Here is a 17,178-nt window from a genome sequence, read left to right as displayed (position 1 = left end):
GATAAACAGGGCTTCAAATAATTGAGGGAGTTATTGTATAAGTAATTCACACCAGGGGGACATAACCTAGATTCAAAGGACTGAGTTTCAGATCAAAGGGGTACAGATAAATGGGATTTGGCTCCATATGAACAAATACATAAAATTTAAAAAAAAAAAAAAAACCAAACAAAAAAACCATTTGATTATTCAGTAATCAAGAAATGTCCAAGCATTTTTTCAAAAAGAGTTTAGGACAGAAGGTTGAAATTGTTGCAATAGGCTATACAGAAGGATATTCCAACAGAATCAAAATAACATAACTAAACAAGACCAAAAAGATATGGGAGTTTTTAGGGGGTGGGGGGAGTGGGTGGGGGGAGAGGGAGAAGTGGGGGGTTGTGCACACATGTTTGTTTGTGTTATCTTCCAGTCAGCATCATATGAACTTTAATAAGTTTCTGACCTTATTCCAGCCATGAAACTGACACGTATTTTGTGGCAGAAGGTGGGTATTTGTAACATCCATGTCTCTTAACCCACTTTCCTCAATGCCCAATAGAAGCAAATGTGAAATACACAAGTTTGGACTTTGATGGACAACATTGTCTGATTTCTCATCCTTCTGTGACCGACATATGGCTCATCTACATACAGACATCATCATCCCATATTCAATACCTTTTAAGATACAAATCTTGGAATTAAAAAAGATTTTGATCTATGCTGATACTCACTCCCTGCATTATTAATATGGTGGATACCTAATTTATACGAATAAACAATCTTTTTCTGCAAGCTATGTGCACATTGCCATAATTCAGCATTGTCACTGTCTGTTGGGACTTTTTTGACAGTGTGGGAGGGCAGATATTTAGAGAGGAGTAAAACATCAGAAACCATGACACATTTCAATTGCCCCCAGCATTTGATTTCTGTGGGCAAGAGCCCATCAGGGAGAGTGCTTCTCCCACCATGGTGCCTCACCTGGAACAGTCCCATCATGGCTCATAAGCCAGAGGGAAAGGAGATCTTCTGAGGGATGTGGGACAACAAGGAGAGGTCTGGGGAGCTTGGAGATGTGGCAATTTGGAGTTGAGTTGAGTTGAGTTGAGTTGAGTTGAGTTGAGTAGTAAGGGCAAAGTAAACACCTGGAGGGTTGGAGGGGGCAGAGGTTTACCCTGCAAAGACACAGAAGCAGGGCTTGGCAGGGAAGGAGTCTCGGTGGGTGGTCACACAGGGTGGTGTGGAGGGGGAAGCTGAGGAATGGGGAGGGTGTTCTGGAGTTTGCTTACAGGTTGCTGCACTGACACAGTCTGGAAGTGAGTAAAGGGGAACAATAAAGGGCAGGGTTGTTTTTCTTCCAAAGCAAGTGTCAGGGTTTTGTTTCCTGAAGAAATCTGGGAATTGTTTAAGCCTGATTTCCTCCCTCCTTCTCCCATCTTACTAACTCCTCCGCAACCTGTTGGATAGTCACGCTGTCTGTAGGTAGATGGCCAATTTCTAGTTTTATTCCAATTTACAGAGTGTCTGTTGTTTCTGGATATAGATATTTTTAAAAGGGTAAAATTCCGTCTTCAAAAAACCCCAAACAAAAAACCTGAAGTAGTCTTCTTTCAATGAGCAACAGATAATGATAAGGCTTGTAAAAGTTTTGCCCTCTCTTTACTCTCTTTACAGGCTTGTCAAGGCTACCCTCCCTGACTCGAGAATTCTTGCTCTGTCTGTGTCTCAGTTGGAATTCGAATAGCAATGTCTTGACCAGTTTTCTGTCTGAAGTGGGGAAGAGAAGGTAAAAATGGAACCTATGTGTGGGAACAGCTTCAGCTTGATATCCCTGGAGCCTGGCTGAAACTGTTGCACCATCCTGAATCCAGAAAGTATATAGGCTTCAGCTGAACTTGAACTATCTGCAGAATCCCTTGTTTGTCCAGCTCCCTGATCTCTGAAGGTTAAACACAGCCATACTTGGACAAAAACAGTGAAAGTTTTCTTACACTGTTAGTACAGTGCCTGTGGATCAGGCAATCTGTTCCTATTACCATCTAATCCCTGGATTTTCGGTTGCAATTTTAATTAAGAGAGCGGCCATTCAGTTTTTGATCTGGTCATCTAAGGACCCGAAGGTTTTTGTCCCCATCAAATTCCAAAGCAGGTCTGTCACTGAGTTGAGAGGTTACAGAATTGTGCCTGTTATTTTTCTCTTCTCCCCCACAACCCCCCTCTTTCCCCAAGATTTTCTTTAAAGGGTAAAACCCCCAGGAGATACAGGTCCAACAGAATCAAATAATTTCCCAAGCTCATTTTCAGAAGTAGCTTTTTTCCCCCTTTTCCTATTTCCTACTGCAATCTTGCCTTTTCTTTAATAATCTGGAACTGCAGCTGCACAGTGGAGTAGAATTCAAAGGTTAAAAAAAAAAAAAAAAGAAGTGTATGTTTGGGTCTTAAATTAATATACACATTAAATTATATTTAATTGCGCCTTATCAATAGGCTGATGAACTTAGGTGTTTGCTGCTGCCATTGGTCATGATGCTCTGTAGCAGGCAGAGGCAGCAACTGCTGCTGATGGAAAAGAAAAGGTAGTGAAGGAGGAGGGGAGAAGAAGGTGGGAGGCGAGGGGATTGGCTGCTTTTCATGCCATTCACAGCTGCGGCCCCGGCTCTTCCGCTGCTCCGGCTCTGGCTCTCCCTTGAACAGCTCCTGGAGAGAACAAGGCGTGCGGAGCTCGGATCACCAGCATCATGCTCCTCGGGCTTGGATCGTAGATCCCCCTCTTTGAACACTGAAACAACTCCTTCGTCTTTCAGCGTCCCGAGCAGACCCAGCGAGACAACAAGCACGTGAGAGAGAGAGGAAAGAAAGAGGAGGAAGACGAAAATCTGCAACCGAGGGGACTGAAGCAGAGAAAAAGAGTGCTTTGCTTGCACTGCTGCGAAGTGGGAATTTAAAGAGCTGCAGAGAGAGAGAAATTCCAGCTCATCAGCACATACACCTTGCAGAATTACAGATCCAGGTAGAAATGACATCAACAGGGAAAGAAGGCAGCGGAGCTCAACATGCACAATATGTTGGACCCTATCGTTTGGAGAAAACCCTAGGAAAAGGACAGACAGGTTGGTTCTTTTGCAGCAGCGCCGGTGCTAGAGGGAAGGTGCTGTAGCAGCCGCTGAGGTGTTGGGGATGGGGTGTTCGAGGGTTCAGCTTCCCATTTGCTGTTTCAGTGAAGATAATATTCATAGGGGATTTTGGCCTTTATTTATTTTAGTTTTCATTTTAATTCCTTGTTTTCTTCCTTTTTTTTCTTTTCCTTTTTTTTTAAAGAAAGGAAAAAAAGCCCAGGATGCTTTATGTTCATTACTCCTGCTAATGGGTGTTGTTCTGATGACAGCCAGAGTGCATGCAGAGGAAAAAAATAGATGATCTGCTGGTACTGAATTTTCACATCCGTTTCTTCACTGCCCTACTTAGGAGCATTTTTCTTTTTAATCAAATTATATTGAAATTAAAGGTTCACAGCCTGTAGTACCGAGGAGGAGGTGGTGGTGGTAGTGGGGGAGTCACCAGCAGTATTTCATGACATCATGATTGAAAAGGGTGTAGTCCTTAAGGTGCAGTTGGGGGGGGTTGGTGGAAATATGTACAGTATGTCTGTGGCACTGACTGCTGTGGGTATTTAGCAAATATGGATGGATGGGCTGGTGGTTTTTGTGGGTAGGGTCTGAAATAAAAGGAAAATAGAGGATCGGTAGCAGAATTCATTCTGGTTCTGCTGTGTTTTTGTAGGAGGGGTTGGGAGGGGGGAAGGGAGGTTATTTAATTATTTTTCTTAAGGCTTGTTTATGAAACTTGCCCCCAGCAGATTTTCCTGAATGGAACAATGGTAAGAAATATTAAAAAGAGGAAAGCGAGTGGAGGGAATTAGCAGAGAGCAGGTGCTTCTGCCCTACATGACATAATTAGATCCCCTAAATGCGTTCAAGATCTGGACTTACTGTTGCTTGCTTCGATAGCATATTCACTTCAAGGGCAGGGGAGTATTAATTGGAAGAAAAACCCTTAAAAAGAAGCCCAAATGTCTTCCTTCTTAAAATATTTTATTTTTAGTAACAGGTGCAATGAGCAATGGCATCTGGCAAATGCATTGGGTTGGGATCCCCCCAAAAGTGGATTGAGACTTGAGATTATAATTTAGGGAAGGGGTAAGATCGGCCATAGGGGGCTTCATTGGGCATGTGGGTGTTAAGTGTTGTTCATTATGGTGGGACAATAAAACATGATGCATTGTGGTGTATTTTTTTTTTATAACCCAGCCGAGCTTTGCCCATCTGTTGTCTAAAGGATTTAATAGGCGTTTCCATCCCCAGCTGCTGCCTCTGCTCTGCCTGCTTCCTCACTGCCCTGCGTGGCAGCAGCTCTGCAGTCCGCAATTTTCTTAGGGACACAGTCAAAATCCAGATCTTTCTCTGTAAGAAGCAGTGCTCTTCTGAGATGATTGATTATAACCTCCCCCCCCATCCTTCCCCTCCTCTTCACAACCCCATAGCAACCGTTCAGAGACATGGATGAAGATGACATTGTCTTCTAGTGGAAGTGACTTTTATTTATATTTCTTTTTTTTTCCTAATCTCTTCAGTATATCAGCTGCTATAGGTAGTTCTCTGTCACTGTTTTGGTTGCCACCTTTATCCTTTGCATAGCTCAATGGGTCTTCTGCAGCTGTGTTCTTTCTAAAATCTCTTCTGATGATGGTGATGAAAGCATCCTACAAGAAAAATTATGGTATAATGTTAATAAAATGGGCCTCTTTCTGCTGATAATTCTTTTCCTGAATACTCCAGGTGATCAAAGAGCCAGCTGTAGATAAAAATTCATTTTTGTCTTCATCACCATTTCCTTTTTTCTCTCTCTCTCTCACCTTCTCAGTACCCCTCCCTCCCCTTTAAATGCAATTGTGCCTGAGATTCCTGAAAATACAGCTGCATTAACCTTTTGCTCTATGTTCTTATAGCCTGACGTTGTGGTCCTAAAGGGTTATCTGCAGCTTTGGTTATGTTTTTTTCCTCTCTGCTAATCTTCCTATCTTCCTCCTAAGTGATTAGAGACGTGGGGGTGGAGAGAGAAGAACAGGATGTATTTAGAGGCTTGCTGCTGTTGTCCTCTGCAGTTATTCAACCAGCTGGACAAGGGTGAAAGTTTCCTTTTGCAGTTTTACCATATAACTGATCTTTATAGATAAGTCTCTGCTGTTTGCACACATGAATGCACATGAAATGCACAATGCATGGTGTCATAGAAGCTGGAGGTGGGGGAAGGAGGAAGAGAGATCTTGAAAGTAGCTGATGTCAGTCTGTGTCTCTCTTTTTATACCCGCCCTTGATTAATGGAATAATGCACTGAGGTGAAATCTAACTCAGTATTAAACATACATGGCTAAATATGGAAAGATGCCTTCTGGTCTTCTCGCATTTTCTGTGCTAATCACATTTGGGAGCATGCAGAATGGCATAACCAGTGTGTGGCATGTAGCTCATCCTCATCCTGCTTGTTTTGGTGGGTAAGCAGGCAACCTGCAGCATTTTAGGGAGAGGACAAGCAGTGCAGTAAGAGGGCCTGATTCACCATAGTATATTGGGCATTTGGGTTGCAGTGGCTTGCAGATGAAGGAAGTTGTGATTTTAATCATTTGTTTAGAGCTTGACTTTGAAACTTGGAAGACTAGGAGGTAATGTTTTGGAATTTTTTTTTCCAAGGGGATGAGGAAGAGTGAGAAGAAAAATCTGACAAAATGAAATGATGAATAGAAAGAAGTGTTAGTTTTGTTGCAAAGTCCTGTCCATTTTGCAGTGATCTTCATATTCATCACTTTTATTTGGAATAAAAAATTATTGACTCATTAAAGTTATTTTAGATAGGCAGGGCAAGCTTTGCTCCTAGATACATGGGTGTTATACAAACATATTAATCACTCTTACCTGCTTTTACTGACATCAGAAGAAGGGGTTTTGGGGAGGAGTGAGGGTTCATTCATAGTTCAGAGCAGACTTGGTGAGGATGCCATGGAAGGAGAACTTAATGGTAGGTAAAACTCTCTTTGGCTTTCTCTCTGTGAAGTGCATGCTGATTGCCACCTTAAGAGCTGAAAAAAAGTGTTTACCAGCAGCCAGCAACCTACTGGTCCCTGCGGAGAGGTCTGGTTGTGGTATCTGGGACATTAGTGGGACCTGGTGACATCTGGCTGTGGGTGGGCAAAACTGACAGGGAAAAGCCTTCTGTTCAAATTGGTGGGTAACAACTGAAAGTGTTGATTGATCAGATATGCAGAGCTTGTCCTGAGCAGCCTTCTGGGCTGGTGCGTCACGCTTGCCGGGGGTGACCGATGCCACAAAGAGAGGATTAGGGCCTCTCAGGCAGAGAAGTTGGGAGGGGGCTACACGGGGCAGTGCTGAAAAATGGTTGGGCTTAGGTCTTTGTTGCTAGTGAAAATGAGAGAGGGACAAACATTATTTTTAATCATGCAACATACGAATTTAACATATCGTTTGAGTACCGTAGCAAGATGGTTTGCTTTTGTAATGGGTTGAATTTAGAGCACCTCTTCCTGACGTCATCTGCCGGAATAGCTTATGGAATCTCTATGTAAATGATCTTGCAAGAATATGAGAGGCATCAGAATCTTGATTGTTGTACTCAAAAAATTATTTTACAGAACTGCCAGAGTAAAAAAAAAAAAAAAAATCCCTGCTGTGTATATGTATGGATGTGTGGGGGAAGGTTCATTTATCTCAGTTCCATTGGTACATTCTTTTACAGTTAATTATAGGAGGCTTTCATTGTAATTAACAGTAGTGAGCAAAGGATGTGTGTCCTGTTACAGTAACACACATGGAAACAGTGTGCCTTGAGAAGCCCCAGTCACACCCGATCATGAACCAGTGTTACAGCTTTAGGTACAGGTTTTCTTCATTTGCCACTAATTTTACAAGAAACCAGCTTCCTGTGTATTCCTTGGTCTCTTTTTCTTTTTTTTTTAATTCCACAGTTATCCCTGTTCTTGTATTTCTTTTGGCCTCATTAACACCTGTTTCACCCTTGAAACTCTTAACAGTAATTCAAACTGACTGTAGTGAATATTTATTAATGAGTCCAAAGATGAGGAACTGAAGTATTTCTTGTGAAGGTCTTTAGCATTTTGGAGGGTTTTCTTGTATTTTCATTTGACAGTCACTGTACAGGCTTCGGCATCATTGTTTGCTGTAGCACCAATTCAATGCCTAGTGGAAATTTCTAAAATGCTGGTTTGTCTACAAGCAATAAGGCATTAGTTCTAAGTGGGAGTTACTGTGTTCACATTGAGATAAACTTAATGGGAAGTTTAATGTTGCTTATTCATTTTGTTATGTTCCTTTCATTCTGTTTTAAGCCCAGTACAGAGAGTCGTGCTTGAAACTCACTTTGACCTTCACAAAAAAGTGTAGGGGCTCCCTTTTCTGCATTGCATCCCATATAGCTTACAGCTATTTTGGTGTATAACATGTTCATTATATATGAGCCATGAGCGAGGTGTTCAGCAGTGTGCTGTTGGGTTATGTAAGAACAGAAATAATTAAATTTGGGTCTTAGAGAATTTAATAGCCTTTTATTCAGTGAGAGCCTAAACAGGTCATTTCTTTACAGCCTTACACATCTGTTTCCATGGCACTGGCAGAAATTGAAATTTGTTAATATTTTTTTTTTTGTCTCTGTCAAATTTGGTTGAAAACTTCAGCTCTATTCAAGGAATGTTGGGTAGTCAGTGTGGTCTCAGAAGCCTGGTTTTCTTAGGTAAGTAGGCTAAACAAAGTATGTCCTCTTCATTCATAGTGCTTTAATTTTTTTTTCTAACACAGCGTATTGGATCTAGTGATAACCTAAGGAGTACAGCTTTCTTCCATTTAGCTGTCTAGATGAATATATCATTGTAAGAGGTGTAAATCATTGTGGTTTTCCTCATGGCCTTTTTAAACACACAAGCAAACAACAAGCCAGTATATATCCTAGTAATATTTTCATACATATACTTTGCTTTCCTTATCAAAGTTTCTTTCAGAGCACTGTGAACCCATACTCTTCCTCACGATAGCCTGTGAAGACTTAAATGTTGAATTTGTAGTCACAGAAATAAATACTGCAGGCAGTAGGGGTCTTAATAATGAAATTTTCCCAAGAAGGGTAATGTCATAGTGACTCACATGTAATGGTTACGAGTTTTGAGAGATTTGGTCTTTCTTAACTTTATATACCTTTCACTCTTCAAAAGTACTGTTTGCCTGCTTTACTGATGGAAATAAGCTAGTATTACCCTGCTACTTGTCTGAACTGGAAAGTTCAGCTATCCTGTTTATGACTTTCACTCTTCTCAGTTGTTTTGTTTTGCTTATTGTTTGAATTAGCAAATTCCTGTTTGCTAAATGCAGTGAAAATGAATTTTTACTTCTGTCCTTCTGAAAACTTTGTAGGGGCATGCAATGAGTCTTTTACCTCATTATCAGTAGCACGATTATTATGAACTTGGGGAAACAGCAGCAGGCTCTGAATTATTGTTTTTCTTTGTAAAGCACAGTAAGCTTTCTCACCCAAGAGTTGTTAAAATTCGGATACTGTCAAATGAGTAGGACTCTATGACTATATACTTAACATTTCAGATGCCAGCAGGAACTGTGGAAGAACTGATTTCACAAATGGGGTTCTTGCACTGTTCAAACACTTTTCTACTTTTGTCATTGTTCCAGTATCATTTTGTTCTGCCACAGCAAAAAGGACTGCATTAGGGTGAGGAGAGAGGTTGAAGAAAGGAAAAAAAGTCTTCTTGTTAAAATTTACCTCTTGAGAGGAATTCTTTTGATCTCTAGAAAATCTATGATTCTATGAAAAGAACCAAGAGTAGTGTTTTAGGTAGGTTCTTACAATTCCTTTTGTACACTGAGTGGAGCAGCCAGTGTATGCTTTGGACTCTCCAGTATTGCAATGTTTTTCAGTATACCATAAGTTTACTCCATCCATTACATTTTGGGAAGTCTTTAATATTGTGTGCTTTAGAGAGTTAAACCGTAATTGCAATGGCAATAATAAATGTGATACACACCTAAAAATTAGCTGGTGGTTAATATAGAACACATGCAGATGGTGGAAGAACTCTAGCTTTCTGAAAAAAATGAAAGGAAATGAGAAGTTTGGAAGTAATACCTTCTGAAGTAAAGACATTGCATGAGGACTGTACTATGCACATAGGAGAACAGTCACAATAAGACAAGGTGGAAGCCTGGAAGGTACAGTAAAGGCAGAGACATAAATGAATGCTCAAACAGTGGTCCTCTTCAAATGCTAAGATACTGCAATTTGCCCTTGTGAAGTCAGTCCATATTTGAAGTTGAGCTGAATTCAGTAGAAGGATCATCAAGTCCGGGATAAACAGATGAGGGTGGATTTTTTTTTTTGTTTGTTGTGGATGGTCCTATTAAGAAATATCCCAAAGAAATTTTCTGGTTTTTTGTTTTTTTTTTAAACAAGCACAAGATGTTTAGCAATCCTAGTCAATAATGCTGTTCATTCTGCTTATGGAATTTGAGGAGATTGTTCCATTTCCAGTTCATGCATAAACATTATGTTTTTCTACAAAACAGCCATAATGATCTGTAGAATAACATGAATAATTTGTTGTAAATAGTGTTCTTAATGAACTTGAACCATCTTCATCTGCAGTGTCTGTAAATGCAGAGTGATTTCCTTTAAATCCTTATTTGTTTCAGATTTTCTGGCAAACAGCTATTTTTATCTCCTTTCCCCAACTGTCTTTACCTCGCTTATGGATTGTTTGCACTTATGCAGTATTCAAAGATTTGAATTGTACTATTGAATGTAGTCTGTTGTGCAGATTGCATAAGAGAATTGCATTCTGCTTGGATCGTTGTGCAAGCACTTCCAACACAGATGTTTACAAGTTCAAACCAAAAATTCAGTTTTCCCGGACAGTTTGGACATGATCCCTATGATCATCCATGCTTGGTAAATGTAAGTTTTCCAGAAAGTCTTTTTAAAAGGTACAGAAGTGTGACCAAATTAAACTTGATATAAAATGACTAGTTTTAGAGCATATTAATATTATTCATCCACTTTCATTTTACTTATTCTACATTTAATTTTGAATAGGAATATAAAATTTTTATGAATTAATTATATTTACAGACTAGAAATATTAGTAATAAAAATGTGTTAAAAACCACACTAAAAAAATAATTACCCAGAAACTTTTTTTCCCATTGCTTCATAGCTTTTGAAAGTTGGGTTTGAGTGGAGTTTAGGTGGAGCAGCAGAATTTGTTTTGGTTCCTTTCATAGAAGTGCATTACTGTCTGTTGATGTAGCTGCAAGCAGTTTGTTCTTGGATGTGTCATTTGTGGCAGAGATGCCTATCAGGGTGCAGTTGTCCTGTGGACTGGATAAACAGGGTCACACTCTTTCTTTTGCAGTGACCTTGGGATAAACTTTTTAAAGGCTATTAAATGCCAGTGTGTCATGAGACTTAATGACAGAAAGCAATATGGACAGAGAAGGTAAATGATGGTGTGTGTTTAAGCAAATCCAGGTACATTCTCTTGCAAGTGGTACCGTTGCCTTCCTAGAGGGCAGAGTAACCTTCAGGCTGGTGCAGGTGGCTGATGCATGCTCAGTGCTGGAGGTGGTAGAGTAGGACACTTTCCTTGAATTTTTAGTGCTCTTGGTTTTATTTGAGGCTTTTGGTTTCATTTTTGAGCTTGCTGTCCTGCACCCCATGGCTGTGCTAAGCAGTTTCTGTCTTTTAGACTCTTGTTGTACTACTTTTGGGAATACTTTTAAAATTTTTGGTTTTTTTTTCACATAAACATTTTTAATTTGGGATGGGGTAAGGTTAGACTGGAAGGGACTGTTCTTTGTGGAACTTATTACAGGTAACACGCTGCTTTTTGTTTTTTAATCTAATAATCCACCCATTGATAATCGGTGATTTTATAATTAAGGAATTTGGAAGAAAGTCGATAACTTGCCAGCCACTGACAAAAGGAGATTATTACTGGAGAAAAAGTGAAATCTGTGAATCACCTGACAGCAAATGGGTTAATGCAGGGGGATATTGAGGGGAGAAATCATGGTCAGGTGGCTTAGGGTGGGGTGCAAGTACTATCTATTTTTCTTTCTCATTTTAATGTTCCAACACTATGTGGGAATTATAGGCATGATAATATTTCCAGTGAACTACTTACCTTTAATTTTTCTGAAAAGGAAAACTGTTTTCAGGCATCCATTTAGTAAGTGCTCTTCTGGCTTTCTGCTTCTACTTACAAAACAACATGCTGTCTTTATATCCTGAGGCTTTTGCAATTTTGATTTGCTCTCTTTTGCACTATATGCTTAATGTGGGAGAAAACAAATCAGTGTGGTAATGTATATATTTTTAAATAATGTCTACATTACCTATGTATTAACACACTCTGTTTTTGCAGTGTCATTGCTCTGTGTGTTCAGCTTTAAATGCCATAAACTGACTCCCCTTGTATTTTACCTATTAAAAGCACTATTGACTGCAACAGCAGTAAAGGAGGAGCTAGTTTCTGGAAGAAGCAAACTGGACTGGACAAAAAATATGTTAATTTTTTACTGTTTGTCTAAAGTCTACTCTTAGAACTAATAAGTGTCAGTCTGTCAAAGTGGAACAGCAGCTGCAAATGAGAATGTGCCAGGTCTTCATACTGATCCAGCAGGGAATGATGATGAAATTGCTTAGCTCTTTATCTTCTTTCATTCTTTTCCTAATTATTTTTAATTTATAGAATTTTTTAAAATTTATTTAAAATAATATCTTAAATATTATTGTATATGTGGCTAGCAGTGCAGACACTAGATTTTTACACAGATACTTCTATTGGAAAAGTGATTGTTTTGTTGCTTTGGTTTGGCATGGATGAGGCACACCAAGGCCCAGGTTCATAGTGTTGGCTCGTCTGCGTTACAGGAATGTAATTTATGAAGAAGAGGACTTTCAAGAACATATTTGCAGCCAAACATGAGCTGGAGATGTAGAATTTAATTGTTAAAAATTCTATTAAAAATAAAATAAATCTCCTGCTCTGATGAAGTCTGCCCTCCTCTAGTGTAAGACTTTGATAAGACTCATGTTTTGATGCATTTGCATCAAAGCACAAGTTTAAGTGGAAAAATAAATCTTCATGTCCCAAATCTTTGTGGTGTTAAATGTACTGTGTGGGATGCTAAAAATTTTCTGATGTCTTTTGCTGATTGTTTGCCAGCAGAGGATTGGGTTACTTATCATGCCAGCCATTTGCCCTGGGTGAGTTTCGTTTAGTGATTGTGTGAATGCCTTTTAATAAGTGTGACCTGTCCCTAAGATTAAGGAATGGATTTGACTGTTTAAGATTTTTTACCATACTGGAATCCCTTAATCTCTCCCAGTATTCTATTACAAAGCTCTCATCATATTTTCAGATTCTTGATGATGGGTAGCTTGGCTGTCATGTTGAGAAAACCTGCTGGCAGCAGGTGCAGGTTTGGTCTATGGTTTTCTTTCTGAAGTCCTCATCACCTATTCTTTTTTGGTCTGCATTGTTGTGGGTTTTTTGGTTGGTTGGTTTTTCTTTCGGTTGCTTTTGGGGTTTTGTTTGTTTATCTTTGTTTTAAAGTTTGGCATTACCTTGCCTCTTCAAAATGGAAACTGATCCAAAGATTGTCATCCTAATCTAGAGGCTACTAGACAGATATTTGGTTCTTTCTACAGCTGTAATCTCTTAGAGAAAATTAATTAAGATGCTAGGAATGTATCTTCAGAAAATTTCTGGGGATGTTACAGTTCCAAGGCTGAGACCCTTACTTGTTCAGGCCCTATTTAAATAGGTTCATGTTTACTGCTTGAAGAGCTGGTAGAAATGCTCAAGGACATTGCCCACATCTAAATAAGCATATGTTATTGCCAGTTTTTTTTTTTTTATTAACTGTATGGTCATGGTAGACTGAAAAACAAGGTACTTTTATGGTTGTCTCCTACTTATGCAAGATGCTTTGTCTTTGGGAAATTAATACTGATGCACTGTATGTCCTTGGAGAATTATTTTCTCTTAGGTGTATTTTTTTTCTTCCACATTTCATGTGTCTTGCCCAGCTTGTGAACTGAGGGGAAGGATAATTTGTGTTACATTATCTGCATGTAATCCCTTTCATGCTAAGGCACTAATCCTAGTCAGGCCTTTTTGTGTGAATAGGAAGTTCCATTTAAATATAGGAAGAAGCTCCTTCACTGTGAGAGTGGGTTGCACCTGGCACTGGTTGCCGAGAGATGTTGGGAAGTCTCCTTCCTTGCATCTGTTCAAATCCAGACTAGACAAAGCCTTGAGCAGCCACTCTGATTTGCTGTGCTTTGACCAAGGGTGTTGATCCAGGTGATCTCCAGAGATCACTTCCAGCCTCAACTCGTCTGCTGTTCTGTTATCCTGTGTAGCTAAACCATGACTTGCTCAGGGAACTGTAAAACTAAGGAACTTGGTATTCTCCAGTTTTGTACCCTTTAGGTCCCTCCTGCTCTTTCTCTGTCCCATGTCTCTTGGACTAGGTGAGGACCATGTTTGTGACTCCTTTGGAGCTGTCTCTGCTGCCTGTCCATTTTTTTTCTTTCTCTTGAAATACATTAAGGATAAATCACAAGTGAGCTTTCCGTAGTAGGAGTGAGAGTTTTGAATCTCTTAGGTTTTTTTTCCACAGGCATTCAGCACTCTCCATTGAATTTGTGGAATCTTAGAGACTTCCCTGCTCTTTCAGACTTGGTTGAAACTTGATAATGGGTTCTGATGTTATGGGGGAATTGCAGGTGGACAGCCTGAACATTTAAATTTTATTTCCTTTTAAAAATGAGGTTAACAGAAAGCTGTTCTAAACAGCACAGCTTCTGTAATCTTCACTTGGTTTTGAGGTCCATGAGATGCTGCTGTGGCAGATGGAGATTGCTGCAATACAGCTGCTCTTCAGATATTGCCCTCACCTTGGCTAAGATTCTTATACCAAAATTACAAGGACGAGGTGGTGTTAACAGCACATTATGATTCCCTAATGCCGGGGGAATCCCCATACAGCTTGGCAGGCTGGATTGCTGCCTGCTCGCTGCTGCTGGAGCAGTGCAAAGCAAGGGCAATGGAGGCTTGAACTTGGTCATTTCTGTTTGCAGAAAGCTGAGCTCAGTGCTCGGGGAGTGTGGGAAGAAGGGAGCTCTCTCTGCATTTCCTCCATGTATCCATTTTGGTACAGTGGCAGTATTTGAAGTAGTCCTTTCCTGCAGAAAGCTGAGAGGAAGACTGAGAGCCGTTTGTGTGTTTGCAATGCCTGTCTGTACAGAATCGTCACCAAAGACAAAGCCAAGTATTATATTAGCTCTTGGCAATGGCGCAGGCACTATCGCCTCATTAAACGCAAGCATTTGTTTTTTTTGTAAAGGCACGGCTATGAGTGGCACAGCTTTTAAGATTCCTTACAATTTGTGAGCACCAGCCTTCAAGTTTGTCATTAGCCTTTGAAGCTAATTAAATCTACCCTTTTTCCCCCTGAACTTCCCAGTCCTGTAAATCAGTAAAGCTTGATTAAAATCAGTAATCATAGTCAATAAAGAACTATCTGTCCCAGAGTTTCTGGGGTTTCAGGGTTTTGTCCCATGCTGCTTTTCTTCTGAGTCTGTGGTTTATTTCATTGCTCATATTTATGAAATTACATCTCTTTTACTTCTGGTTGATTCCTGATTGCAATGAAGACATTACTTAGGCAAATTCCCCACTCAGTTGCATCTGTGCAGTCTCAGTGACTTCAAGGCCTTCCTCACGTTTATCTGAGAGCGGAGTTTGACTCATGAGCAAGCTTCTCATTGATGGCAGCAGAGGCAGACCTCTGGCAGTGTTCTAGTTAAGAGCAGCCTAGGAATACATCTCTGCAGTGAATATTCAAGCAAATTAGAGCACTAAGTGGAATGATACTGTAAGCAAATTCAATTCAAACTGAAAATCCATGGCCCAGCATTTTACAGATTACTATATTTTATCCTTAAAGCAGAAGTCTGTCTGCTCAGCTAACACACAAATTAAGGCAAGCAAATGTTTTAATACTTTTAGTAGTAATTCTTCTCTGGTATTCCATACATACATGTACTGAAATTACCCAACCAGTCTGCATTAAGTTTCAGGATGGACAAGATGTTCTTACATTTATCATTGCTTCATCCTTGCTAGGAAAAAGAGCAACCAGACTACTAGCATGATTGGGACAGTTGCCATCTTTATTAGCAGGTGCCTTGTCCTGCTCAGACAAAATGCTGCAAAAATAGGCAGTGTTTCTGGATCTGTGTCCTTAATGCTGTCATCACAGTTTCTCTTATAACCACTGAATTAGAGGAATTATGGCTGCAAAGCTTCCCTAGCTCCACCAATTCTTATCGTCAGTGCTCTGTGGCTCTGTGGAACCAGGTGGGCTGCAGACTTCTTCACAAGAGTTCATAGCAACCTTCATTAGAATAGCAAAGTTAGCATCATATTTACTGTTCAAGTGTCTGCTCTACTGCAAATTTCTGAAGAGTTAATCAGAGGGGAGAAACTCATGTGCTCTAGGTCTTTTTCATCTCATTGAAATGGTGGGGATTGAACACATGGCAAGGATTGAACACAACCCAAGGATCTGGATCAAAGGCTATGTGTAACTTGGAGTCACAGCTGAAATTCTAGCCCTGGTGGGTTGTGCTGTTCTCTACTGGCACAAAGAGCAGTGAACAGAGGGCAGTGAAGGTTGGAGAAGTGAACCAGAGGACCTAAGAATGTTGCCCTGCATAGAAGTCCTGTCTTCTCCATTGTTTACCTTATTACTTACTTGTAGCAGTTGTGCCTTTGTTTTGGTCTATAATAAACTCTGCATCAGCTACAGATCAATGTGATGTGTCAGATGTGGATAAGCTGAGCATTTTTATACATAATGCGTTGTACATTTGGCGTATGGGAGACTTCATTTCAGGGTTGGTTTGGGTTTTTGTGTGTGTATACACAAAATGCCAACCTTCTGCTTGATCCTGTAGAGTTCTAATTCTCTGGTGCAAAATTATTCTGTACTCTCAAAGCTCCTTGATTAAAGGTACTGAACTTCTCAAAGAGTTGGTTTACTGTTTGTACTCTTGTGATCTCTAAAATGCTACAGAGTCTTAGCTGGGACATTTGGCTTCAGGAGTAGTAGAGATGTGTACAATACAGGGTCTGTTTGTGTCATTGTGCAGTTGTAAGGCAGATTATTCAGAAACAATAACTATGTAGTCTTCGCTGCTGGCCTTAACAGGCTTAGTCACTGACTTGGTGTGGAGCCTTTGACTAGTGAAAAATTATATATTTTTTATGATGCCCCGGTGTAAAACTAAGATAATCCTTGACTTCCCTTTGGGGACTGAGAGGGTTAGCCAGCTAGCATAGATAATTTCATCAGAAATAAAAAGCATCATGAAAAGACCTGGGATAATCCTACTATTTAGATCTAGTGATTTTTAATTTTTTTTTTAACCTCCTGAGTGGACCATACAGCCTGGTCTGCCAGATGATGATATCTGTTTATGCTGTATTTGTCTTCCACAGCTTGTCCTTTTGATTATTGAAATACTGATACATAAATGCTGAAATTTCTGTGGCTGCACTTAAAAAGTGGTTCTAACTATCTATTAAAATGGAGAAATTGCTTTGATATTCCCATTTTGACAATATGTGGTTATGCTGACTTTTGTTGCTTCTTTCCTTAGGGGCATTTGTCCCTGATCTCTCAAACAAAATGTCACTGAGTAAAACTATGTATGATGCTCTGTGTTCTAGTTACAAAAGATTTATAACTTGGTCACTTTTATTTATGCCTCCGTGGAGCTGGTGGAATTCTACTGCAGTGTTAAAATGCAGCAGTTTCATTTTCCTGCAGGCAGCAGCCCTCTGGTGGTGTGTGCTTTTTTTTCTTTTTTTTTTTTTCTTCTTCTTTTTTTTTTTTTTTCCCTTTTAAGTCATCTTTGGAGAGTCAGACTGATAGAGAAGCCTTTAAAAGCGCCTCAAATTAAGCTGCCACATAGTCCTATATCTCTTATCTTTTCCTTTCTAGTCCTCACCTCATCACCACCCCCACC

At 39.9% G+C, this 17,178-nt stretch overlaps 1 protein-coding gene across 11 annotated transcripts in view; it reads left to right on the top strand.

The window, feature by feature from the left end:
- The first annotated feature begins 2,634 nt into the window (after positions 1 to 2,634).
- The window catches only part of BRSK2 (BR serine/threonine kinase 2), a 305,276-nt gene continuing 290,732 nt past the window's right edge, over positions 2,635 to 17,178 (top strand). For 8 of the 11 annotated variants that reach the window (XM_038138588.1, XM_038138584.1, XM_038138589.1 and 5 more), the window contains exon 1: positions 2,635 to 3,095. In XM_038138588.1, coding sequence (XP_037994516.1) covers positions 3,002 to 3,095 — 94 coding nt within the window. In that variant the 5' untranslated portion in view covers positions 2,635 to 3,001. The remainder of the gene's footprint in view (positions 3,096 to 17,178) is intronic. The other 3 variants (XM_038138590.1, XM_038138583.1, XM_038138591.1) reach the window with 1 other exon arrangement.

This window comes from Motacilla alba, chromosome 5 (genome assembly GCF_015832195.1).
Source record: "Motacilla alba alba isolate MOTALB_02 chromosome 5, Motacilla_alba_V1.0_pri, whole genome shotgun sequence".
NCBI classification, from domain to species: Eukaryota; Metazoa; Chordata; class Aves; order Passeriformes; family Motacillidae; genus Motacilla; species Motacilla alba.
Note: the sequence above shows the minus strand (reverse complement) of the source record. Positions and strands in the feature narration are given on the sequence as shown.